Genomic DNA, 12173 nt, shown 5'->3' with positions numbered 1-12173 from the left:
TTTACGTTTTTACGTTTTTACGTTTTAACGTTTTTACGTCTTTACGTCTTTACCTCTTTACGTCTTTACGTTTTTACGTCTTTGCGTTTTTACGTCTTTACGTTTTTACGTCTTTACGTTTTTACGTTTTTACGTCTTTACGTTTTTATGTCTTTACGTTTTTACGTTTTTACGTTTTTACGTTTTTACGTTTTAACGTTTTTACGTCTTTACGTCTTTACCTCTTTACCTCTTTACGTCTTTACGTTTTTACGTTTTTACGTCTTTGCGTTTTTACGTCTTTACGTCTTTACGTTTTTACATTTTTATGTTTTTACGTCTTTAAGTCTTTACGTCTTTACGTCTTTACGTCTTAATATCTTTGTCTTTACGTCTTTACGTTTTTACGTTTTTACGTTTTCACGTCTTTACGTCTTTACGTCTTTGCGTCTTTACGTCTTTACGTCTTTACGTTTTTACGTTTTTACATTTTTATGTTTTTACGTCTTTACGTCTTTGCGTTTTTACGTCTTTACGTCTTTACGTCTTTACGTTTTTATGTTTTTACGTCTTTATGTCTTTGCGTCTTTGCGTCTTTGCGTTTTTGCGTTTTTGCGTTTTTATGTCTTTACGTCTTTACGTCTTTACATCTACACATCTTTACCTCTTCACGAATGAAGAAATGAGCTCCAGAGACCCAAACAGTATTTACACATGTCCAAGTCTGCCTTAAAAAACAATAATAATTTAATAATGGGTTCTGTTGGGATTGTTTGGCAGTTGTAGCCAGCCTCAAGTGGACACTTAGGGAAATGCATTTTTTTCCATTTCCACAGTGGCTTTGTCTTTCATCACTGGAGTTTGCAGCATTCTTGTTCTTCTTGTTCTTGTTCTTGTTCTTGTTCTTCTTCTTCTTCTTCTTCTTCTTCTTGTTCTTGTTCTTGTTCTTCTTGTTCTTGTTCTTCTTCTTCCTCTTCTTTTTCTTCTTCTTCTTCTTCTTCTTCTTCTTCTTCTTCTTCCTTGAGGCTTCAAAATGTAAGCCCAATGAGTGCTGTAAAGTTTGCTCTATCAATACCTTATTTATGGTCTATGATATGTACAAAGGGAACTTAAATGTAAGATGTGCTCATTTCTTATCTGTTTGTCTTTTTAACTCAGTGCGCTTGTCCTGATCTGAACTCAACCCATTAGGCAGGTCTGCGTTGACCTCAGCTGGCAGTGCCTGGTCTTGATGTAGATTCAGATTCATCTCAGATCTCAGTGCTTTTGTTCCTTCATTCCTGATCTGCTATCAGTCAGTGACCTTCTCTGTGAACGTCACAGCTGTACAATCAGCCAACATTCAGTCAGATCTGCGTGTATCCTTTCATTCAGAGCCTGAACTCAGGTATGTCATGTCTCTGTTACACAACTTGTTGTGTGTACAAGCTGCATGTATGTGTACATGTTTTATCATCACAGCTTCAATAGAGACATTCATGCTAATCCTGTTAATGCAGCCCTGACAGGCGTAAGCTGCAAAGACACACAATGAGTGTTACCACCATACTGCATGTAATATTTCATCTTCCTCAGCGTGCGTATCCCATCATGGCCTTTCTTATGATACAAACCACATGCTTAACTGTGCAAGACATGACTTTTTCCTGTCATCTGATTCTTTATCAGCAGGTGTTTGCTTCTTTGGGTTGCATTTCACAGAATATTTTCTTCCTCAAGCAGCTTCCTGTAATCGAAGCAGGGAAACACAACAAAAGCTACAACCCCCGAAGGCTGATATTGTCTGCTGTAATAATTCCAGTCATTATCCCTCTGAGTTGGCCATATAAACCATGACAGTGTCGGTTTCTGTGCACATTTTAGGTCAGCTGCGCGACTGGGTTAGGCTCATTATTTCAGAAGTAGGTGCAAACTTCCTTTGCTGATCCTAAAGATTTATGTGTTCCCACCCATGACTTCCCCGGCACTATTTAGTCTCCAGCTATAATTTTGTGAGGAGGACAGAGCTGTAGGAAGGGCTGTATCAGTAATCATCTGCAGTAGTTTTTATCTGAATTTGTCACGCACTCCGAGAGCAAGCAGGCTGCTTTGCTGCAGGGACAGGATGTTCTGGCAGGGTGAGATAAAAACGCTGTGCAGGGGAAAGGGATCTCCCAAACACTTCCCTTTTGTTCCCACCTGACATGGCAACCTGCCAGAAGTTTACAGCAGAGTGAGGAACTGTATGAAGCCTTGTCACTCTCCTGTCAAATCTTCATAACATTTTAAACAAACTTACAAGGTAATAACCTCGATCCATTTTAAAAATATACCTGCTTTCTTCTTCGGAAGGTTAAGTATCGTTAAAACTTAAACACTTGTTCATCGTTTCACCTCCAGCATGTTTAAGTAAAAGATATCAGCATCAAACACAAGAACAATAAAAGTGTCTCTTTATTATGTTTCCGTACATCATTCAAACAGCTTATAGACAAGCAGAAATACTCAGAGGAGCAACATCACAGCTGCAGGTACAGTTCGCGTAGTCCAAAGCTTAAGTCGTAGCAATTTCACTCCTAATGTTAGTACAGCTCCACATTAAAAGCATAATGAGGTAAAGACACTGTGAAGGTTTGGATATGAGAAGTTTCTTCACCTCTGTCATGTTGACTTTATTAGACATTAAATACAATTGAAGGTAACGAAATGTTAAACCTTTGATGTGTTTTCTTCCCTTGAACATTATGCGTATGGTTTGTTTTACAATCAATCAGTTTCATATAGATGATGTCAGTCATATTTTCATATTTTCTTTGTAGATGCATGGTCTCATGTCTGCTGACATTTGTTCAAGGTCTCAGCATGATTTGGCTTTGTCATGTGGGATGTTTCTAGATCAACATTCAACACGTTCAAAGGCAGCTCCCCTGCACAAAAGAAAGGGCTTTGTGAAGTACTAAAAAATGTAAAATCCTGAGATATCATCCTGAGATATCATAAGAAAGTCTGAAACTATAAAAAGAGCAATAACTAATAATACTATGAGGAAGTTTGGATTAACCACTCTTTAAAAAAGCATCAGATTAAAGCTCCTGTGAGGAGCTGCTGGTGTGTGTTGATTTTGGCGCCCCCTGTGGACAAAGTAATAATATAATCTCTTCTGGTCTTCTCCTGTAGAAGTGTACGTAGCAACAAATCTCATCTTGCGTTCTTTTAACACGTGTTGACACTCTGCAATAGCCTGATGCCTAGCAGCTAACATTTCCTTGAAGAAACTATTGTATAGTTAGCAAGCTAGCTGATAGGACTTTGGCATTTGGTCAGTGGTGGACTACAAATATTAAATATTAATGACTTAAACTTTAACTGAATTTGAAATAGTACCACTTATTCTGATGCCTCCTCATGACCTACAAAGTAAAATGAGATTATCAGCGACTACTTCAAATTGGTGAATTTTCAAGCCTGGCACTCACCTGGGAGTGTTAATGCTTAGAGCTCTGCTGGTAAAGTTTAGCAATGAGACGTTCGTTAGAAAGCAGGACAAATTTTCATCCTCAGATAACATTCTTTTTACAAAATGTTTTGTACTCATCGAGCAGGATTAGAAAGAAGAAGTATATTTGTTGAGGTATTGTTTTAGGACAAAATATTTCAACTATGTGCATATTTACACGATTTGGGCATTTATTAGCACACCTTAGCACACATCATGATCCTGGGGCTGTGACTGGTAATATTAAACTGGTATGTTTGGTCATCATTTGAGAGCTAACTAATGATAAAAAAATCAGAGTTTACAAGGTTTTGTCATTGTTATGTTACAGTTACTAATTTAACATATCTACAAATCAGTATATACACTACCTCATCACTCTGCATCCTGCAAAAAAGTTGTCTTGAACAAGAAAGTAGTTTTAAATCAATCTGTTATCACTCATATGCTCTCACAGCAAATTCACACTTGGGTGATAATGTTCATGGGGAACGCAGTCTTCCTCCCTAAAACACTACTAATTGTATCCAAAGGGGTCACTATAATCAACACAATATGTAACTTCCTCACAGTGCCTTTAAAGTCTCATTACTCAGAGGATTTGGTCAACTGTACTAACCTCACATTGGAAAATCTATCCAAACACAGAGGCATTTTGAGAGCAGCACAGGAGCGTTGTTTTGATTGCAGGGTTGGCTGAAGATCTAGGAATGTGTCCTAGTTGGCAGAATCAATTTGTGCTAAATTCACCTCTTGTTTCAAAGATTAACCTGAATCTTGTTTTCTCAGTGTGCTTTTTTAGCAGGAAGCCAACAAACAAATCAGATCCAAACCTTCACAGTCAGTGCATCAGTCTCTCATGCTGAGACAGCCATCAGACACCTCCACACAACAATAACAGTATGATTGTTTCAGTAAATAGCAGAATATGAGGAAGAAATCACTGGGTTTACTGGCGTGGAAATAGGAGGCAGCAGCTTTCTAACAGAGAAATAAAGAAGTAAGTAACACTGATGTAACATCTGACAGCAGGTCACAGACAGACAGCGTCTACACTAGCTTTTCAGATTTTTGAGAGGGATTTATGAAAGCATTCTTAATTGAAGTAGTATTTGGCATTACTTTAAGTCCTGAGGAACGATGCTTTTACACTAAAGATAACAAACTCCACATTAGTACTGACCACCAGGGGCGGATGCACTCTGTTAGCTTATTGGCCGGATATTTTGACTCCAGTTTTTCACCTGCAAATAAAACATGTAAGGTGTTACATAGGTTTGATAGTAGATTATTTTCCCAACATTTGAATCAACAGCATGACAACACTCTGCAAAACATGTTGTAATGCTTTACTTTCAATCAAATCTGGCAGGCATAGCTTTGAAACTTGAGTTACCAGTGATGGTTGGAGCGGCTGTCATCACAGTGTCCAAGGCTGATCTCCAGGGATGTGCAACCACTTTCAGTGTTGCATTTAGATCAGTCTAAAAGATGCTGAGGGTCAGAGTGGGCCCAGGATGACTGCTGTTTGCGTTAAACAGGCATCACATTATCGGGCTACTTTTGTCTCTTTGTTATGCAATCAAACAGAAAAGAGAGAAAACTTGACTGTAATCAATGTAAGTATTATTAAGTATAAGCACTGGAGTCCTATTTTTTTTTTCTTCAAGGTAGGATCAATTAATGAGATATCATATTTAATTCCATTGAACCCTTTTTTTTTGCACTTTGAAAAGCTTTGTTGGCAAACTTCAAATCTTTATTTTCAAATACAAAAGTTTCAGAGTCCTAATTCTTTTTTTTTTTTTCAAAATTGTTGTTGTGAATTCACTTTATGTTTGCAATTTCAGAAATTTTCTTTGCAAACCAAAAGTTTTGCTTTTGAATCCATTTTGCTGCTTCTACCGCCATTGATGATGCCAAGGAGTCACTCCAATTAAGAGCAACTAACTTCAGCAGATATGAAGTTTTTCAGTCGTAAGCATACTTTTTGGTTTGCCTTAATACATGTCATGGCTTTTTTAAAAGCTGGAGCTTTCAATTAGTTTAGTGCCCATTGTGAACAAAGTTTTACATCCTATGTCTGCTAATTCTGTCCTGTAGCAGAATAAAACCAGCGTTTTGCTTTTGGTCACATCATCTGTCACCCACCAAGTGGAAGGCGTTTCACACATTCATAAAAACTTGAGACATAATCAGTCTTAGAGATGTTGGTCTTAACTGGATATCTAATATCCAGTTAAAAACAGGAACTTCAACCCAGAGCTGATGATTTAGCGTTTACATTTCTGCAGTGTGTAATATTTCCTTTTGACATCTTTTCTGTTTGATGCAGAATAAAGACTTAAAGGTTTCCTCTTCACATCTGTTCCCTGCTGATGCCATAATACTTAAAAAGGAGTCATTAATCAGTGTTGAGGATGGAGCCTGAGATTTCATCTTATAAATACAGTTTTCAGCCCACAAACAAGAGCTTTAAGTCTTTCTGTGTGTTCAGCCTTCATTTACTTTGTTTGTTAGAGTTTTCATTTGAGAAGTTTGATCTGTTTATATGACCTCCTTGGCCTGTCTGGCTGCCGCGTCTAGCAGCTTCATATCATCCCGCAGACTCACTGCAATGTAGAAAGGAAGAGGTTTGAGAGTCAGACCATACTCATAGTCCAATTTAAGCGACCTGGTTGGATCTGTGGTGATGTTGCACTGATGGGCAAACAGCGCCGTGAAGAGGAACAGCTGAGTCTTGGACAGATCCTCGCCGATGCAGCGCCTCTTCCCCAGCGAGAAAATGAGCACGCTGCTGGTCTTATCCTTGTTCAGCACTCCACCTGGGTCCAGGAACCGCTCTGGGTCAAAGGTTTCTGGTTGGGACCAAATTGCTGGGTCGTGGTTGACGGACCATTGATTGACAAAGACAACCGTGTTTTTTGGTATGCTGTAGCCCATGATGGAGGTGTCGGTGGTGGTAGAGTGGGGGATGGTGAGTGGCACGAAGCTGGTGAAGCGCATGACCTCGTAGATGAAGGCCATGATGTAAGGCAGCTGCATCTGGTCCTCCACCAAGGGCAACCGGCTGCGGTCCACCACCTTGTCCACCTCCTTCTGGAGACGCACCTGCACCTCAGGATACCTGCGGACACAGGTGAGAACTATGTTAAGATGAAAACATCCACACTCCCTTTTTGAATAGCTTCTTACACATTGTGTCATAAGATATCCCATAATGTCCCATTATGTTCCCTACACAGACACCCTTAGAGTTGCACACACATGACAACATTGTTCCAGCTCAGCTGCTACACATTTCCACCATCTTCCCTCCATTCTGCCTCTGTTACCACTTCTGACTGAGACTCAGAGGTGGATAACTTTGCTCTACCATCACGTCTCTGTTTATTATGCATTGCAGATGGGACAAAACAGGGGTGTAAATCCTGCTTTGAAATAGCAATATGTAATAGCCTAATGACATAATACGATAGCCCCTGTCGCCTGCTTCACCTGACATCTAGTAGAGGAAAAAGGTAACACTGTGTCTTTTTATTGAGAAACGTTGTGCGAGGGCATGAGTCACGTTTCTTTTTATAATACCAGTCAATCAACTTCAGTTTGAAATCTTACCTTTAAACGTATTTGTCTGTCTGTCTGGAGATCAAGGACTAAGTGCAATGGTGACAGGGTACTCTATATCTGTTCCCCAAAACTGTGGAACTCTCTTCCATCCATCATCCAACTCTAACCCACCAATGCGATCCTTAAAATGGTCTTCTCACTTTTACTCATTAGTTTTTAATCACCCGCGGCTAAACTAGCTCAGATCTTTCCCTGAGGTCTTTTATTATGATGATTGATGATGGTGGTTGTTTTAATTATAGTAGGACTATTACTTTGATCATTGTCACTTCAGTGTCCATTATTGTTCCTGTCACTGTTAGTGTCATTGTGACTATAGTTTTGATTGTACCGCCTTTCTGTTTCTTTTTTTTTGCTTTTTGTTTTCCTCCATGTGTTTACCTGTAAGGCACTTTGGAGCAGCTTTGATGAGTGTTAAGTCCTATAAATAAATAAATAAATAAATAAATCATATACTCCTATGTAATATAAAATACATATAGTGGCAAAATGTTCAATACTGAACTAGCAAAATGCATCAACATTTATTGTACATCCAAAACTTTGGTTAACTTTTGGTTATCTAAACTAGTTTTTTTTCAAAGTTTTTTTTCTTCTTTCAGCTATTTTGTTGGTTTTGTGGGATGACACCATAAGTCCAATCTTTACCAGACTGACCCCTTTGAAAGACTTTGGATTCATGAGAAAACTTTTTCATTTTAGAAACAAAATTGCTGTTTCAAACTAATTTTTGGGGGGGGAAAGTATTTTTGTCACAAAAGTTTTGGATTTGCTTATGAATCTTTTTATTTTGCAAAAAAACTATTATTGCTGAGTACAAACTTAATTCTGGCAAATAGTGTGGGATTGCGAAAAAATAATGGAATCAGAGCCAAACGTTTTTATATCAAAAACACAGCTTGTCCACATGCAAAGAAAACTTTAAGGTGTCGAAATATATCTTGAAGGTTTCAAAACATTTGGATTCACAAACAAAACGTTTGGGGGTGCATTTCAAAGTTCTTCTTTTCAATTTCTGATTGTTTAGCTTTTTTAAAAAAAAGATGTGTAATTGACAGCTGCTCGTTGCGGAGGCATTGATGGGATTAAAAAAATCCATATTAAACACCAAAGTAAAAAGAGTTCTCTGTTCAGCAAAGCGCTGAGTGGGCTCTTTACTTTCACTGGTGTTCAGTTTCAGCTCTTTGTTTCTTGCCCCCCCTGCTCTTACATAACATAAATACTACTGAACCTTCTCAAGTGTGTTCAGTTTTTACAGCTGGATGAGGAGCAGCTCTGATTTATTATCTGATACTTTTCCTTTTATCATGCTTTTAAATGGTTTCCTTTAAATTGCATTGGGTTGTGAAAAAATAAAGAATGATTTCAAAGAATACAAACATGTAAAAATGATGATATCTATCAGATTAAAAGAGTCATATTGTCTTACTTGACCAGTATGAGGATGATCCACTGCAGTGCCGTTGACAGTGTGTCTTGACTTGCTCCAAATATGTCCCCCATAGTGGGGGACACGTAGTCCTTTCCTGATGAGAGTCCATTTTTGTCTCTCAGTTGGTCCAGCGCCACAATAAAAGCGTCCGTCATGTCCCTGATGCTGCTGGACTCGATGGTCTTTCTGTGTTCCACCACTTTATCACGGATGAACATGCCAAACTCCAAGTTGAGCCTCTTGAAGTTGTCAAAAATGGTTTTGATGGGGTTTGGGAAGTACTGCAGCCAGGGCATCACGTCAACTATACTCCCTGCACCCACTGTCTTTGTGAACTGGTCGTTTCTGCCCACCACCTGCCGAAACTCCTCGTCCTCATACGTGTACCTCTTCCCGAAGCACACCGCGCTCATGATGTTGGCTGTGGACACCACAAGGTATGCCAGGGGCTGGAAGAACCGCTGCTCGTGCGTCTTCTCCACAAACAGCTGCAGCAGCTCTCTGACCTCTCCGATGACATGGCGCTCGAAAGTCTTCTTAGTGTGCGGGTTTCCGGTGGAGAACATGCGGACAGTGGACTGCGCAACTTTGCGGTGCAACTTCCACCAGTCCGTGCTTGTGCCAAACGCAAGGCTGTCCCCGTTGGAGACGTACTGGAAGGAGGTGAAGTCAGGTCTTCCAGAGAAGTCGGCCGCCTGCTTGACCAGCGCCTGCCTGATAGAGTCCCCGTTCAGGACCACCACGGCCCTGCAGCCAAGTTTAATCTGGAAGACGTTCCCGTATTTCTGCGTCATGCGCGTAAAATAGTAGTGTGGTGCAGTGCCAAGTTGCGCAGCGTTCCCGATGACCGGCCATGCAAAGGGACCAGGTGGGGGTCGGCTCGAGCGCTGCCGGAGCCACCGCCACAGGTGGAGGGAGAAAAGGAGGGTCACACAAGCCAGCAGCAGAGCCCGAGGAGTCGCTGCGTTTATATCCTCCAGTGTCACAACCATGATGGAGATTCTGTAAGGGGAGAGTGGCAACCTGAGTTAGAAAGACTTACTTTTAAATCTTTAGGATAACAAAAGGGATACAGGTGTGTAGAAATGAAGCTGAAATAACTTCAGGGGGTCATTAAATACCTGCTGACGTCCTTGGTTCATGGGAAAAAAGTATCTTCGTTTTATCCACAAAGTTTAAAGTTGCTCCACTTTCAGAGAAACTGCATTTTTAACCTGAGAAATTTTAAGTTATCACTGTAGATGTCCCCACTCACATGAAGAGAACCACTCTGATGCAAACAGTCATTCACAAACTCTGCAGCCTGTTGAGTGTGTGTCTGTGTGTATAGGTGTGAGCCCTAGCTGTCCGCAGTCTGCGCGCGCTCTAAAGCTCCACTGCACCGACTCAGGTCATATATCCTCCCTGCACAACAGCATCCCTCCCGTCAGCGGCAGTCTGAGCTCTGATATTGTGGGCAGGTTTGTAGCAAAGGGTGTCACCCCCCCCCCTCCCTCCCACCCTTTCCCTCCCCCTCCTTTAGTGTACTTACTCACATGCAACAGGCGGATTGTTGGACGCGTAAACTTAGCGCCTGCAGCTGTGCAAAGCTGAGGAAAGTAAACTGTGAAGTCTTTGGATTTACTTTGTTAGACAGGTACAGTGAGACGATGCAAATTGCTTCTACTGGTAGTTTTAAAAGACTACTTACTGCAAATATTAGTGGTAGCTAATTAGAGGTTTGTTTTACAGTAATTCTTGAATATTTTATTGGTGTTTCAATTGGCTTGGTTGATAACAAAAAACATTTTATCAGTAAGAAAATAACAATTATAACTTTCTTGGTTAACATAAAGATTTTACATAATAACTTTTTTTTTCCATATGAAAATACAGATTTCGTTTTCTGTCGTCCTCAGTCTGAAAAAAAAGCCTTGTCCTTCATTGCTATAAATACACGAGCACAGCCTGAGGGGGTTCGTGTAAATATCGACAAGTAACCACCGTTCAAGCTTTTGAAAAGGAATTACGTAGCTTGGATGTAAACATCACTTATAACTGCCGCCCTGACGCAGCTGTGACGCTTTACGCACAGCAATTCAGCCAATACAACATTTTCCGATCAACTTTTTACGTAGTTTAATTTCAGTGACTCAGCTTGATTCATTCTGTGACTGAGCACATGCGTGTGTCACGTTTCGTTGTGTTGCATATTTAACATTTTCTCTTCGGCAATCAAAAAAATCACAGCGTCACACTTTGCATGCCCTGCTGTCTCCTTCAATGCCACAGTCTGAGATTGGTTTAATCAAAGTATTGAGGGTGCGTTTTCCTCATCGAACCACCAGGAGGAGGCGGACCCCGTCTACTGACTCATTAATGCCCCTTTATTAACAAGCGTCAGGCCATCAGACCTACTGCACTGCGCTGCATCCTCTGTCTCAATTGAAGTTGTAGCCTATAGGAATGCAGTCTAAGCATGCGCAGTAAAAATGAGTGGAGCAGGTGGATGATGCTCTATTATCATACACCACGACTTAGTTATAAAAACTGTGTATGCTTCCTTTATCCAGGAACCCCAGTGCATGATTCGGGAGTCTGGGTAGGCTTCATAACAGGGAAAGCGCTTGTTTGTTTGTTTAACTGGTCGTATGCGCGCGCGTTTGTGTGTGTGTGCAGGTGTGTGTGTCCATGTTTTTCTGTTCAGTATGGTTCCTATAAGGGGGGGGGGGGGGGTTCTCTGCTCGGGCCTCTCTACTCAGCCCGCTGTGATTGGGATATGACGCGGGGATCGAGCTTCAGCACCGCGGACAGCGGCTTAGAAAGACCCGCTGATGTCCTCTGACCCTCCGCTGCTCTGACAACACAATCGGCCCTTACATCCTCACATCTCAGCCTTATGAGTTTACCTACGGGTACAAATTAATTTAACATTTTATGCTAAAGAAGAAATATTGTTGTGTGTAGAAACAAATGATTTCCATGATATAAGCATGCTGAAAATTGATATTTTTGCACGCATTTTTCACGATCATCATCCAAAGTGTATAATCGGATTGTTCGTATACGGAGTCATAGCGGTACTGCTTACAATCACCTTTTAAAGAATAAACAGTGCGGAATGTAAAGATAAATACAAGATAAAGAAAAAATAAGCCACTAAATGAAAACGTAAAGACAAGACCCCCTAAGTCGAGCAGCTGAAAGATAGCAGGGCTCTTCAAGGACGAGCTAAAACAATGGAAGGAATAAAGGGTTAAAAAATGACCTTAAGTATATGTAAACAGTAGACTATGTAATGGAAATAAATACATGAATAATCAAAATATGTAATATATATATATATGAAATAAATCTAAATATAAAAAATAATTTGATACATTTCAATATTATGTTGCTCTTTTTAAGATTTCAACATTTCTCTTCCAAATTTCTTACAGCTCTTTTTTTTTTCTATGGCCCTACAGTTTAAAAGGTATACATTATTTTAAAAAATAGACAAGCTGTTTCCTTAGAAAATGTATTCATACTAAATCTTCTCTAATAATCTTCACAGATTAGGGAAACAGCGTCATAGTCGTCATGTAGAAGAACACTGGTGGCAGCATAAATAATGATACATTATATTTTCAAAAAATCTAAAATCAATCGCATTATCATGAAGGACAAATACAGGCA

General features: G+C 40.1%; 1 protein-coding gene across 1 annotated transcript; it reads right to left on the bottom strand.

Moving 5' to 3' along the window:
• Positions 1-2393: 2393 nt before the first annotated feature.
• LOC117811123 (cytochrome P450 1B1) lies at positions 2394-9953 on the bottom strand. The gene is made up of 3 exons (XM_034681198.1): positions 9638-9953; positions 8514-9518; positions 2394-6581 (listed from the first exon to the last, which is right to left on the bottom strand). Exons 2-3 carry the CDS (start codon positions 9506-9508, stop codon positions 6002-6004), a joined length of 1575 nt encoding a protein of 524 aa, XP_034537089.1. The 5' UTR covers positions 9509-9518; positions 9638-9953; the 3' UTR covers positions 2394-6001.
• Between the last annotated feature and the right edge of the window lie 2220 nt (positions 9954-12173).

This window comes from Notolabrus celidotus, chromosome 4 (genome assembly GCF_009762535.1).
Source record: "Notolabrus celidotus isolate fNotCel1 chromosome 4, fNotCel1.pri, whole genome shotgun sequence".
NCBI classification, from domain to species: domain Eukaryota; kingdom Metazoa; phylum Chordata; class Actinopteri; order Labriformes; family Labridae; genus Notolabrus; species Notolabrus celidotus.
This window is presented reverse-complemented; position numbering and strand designations above follow the sequence as displayed.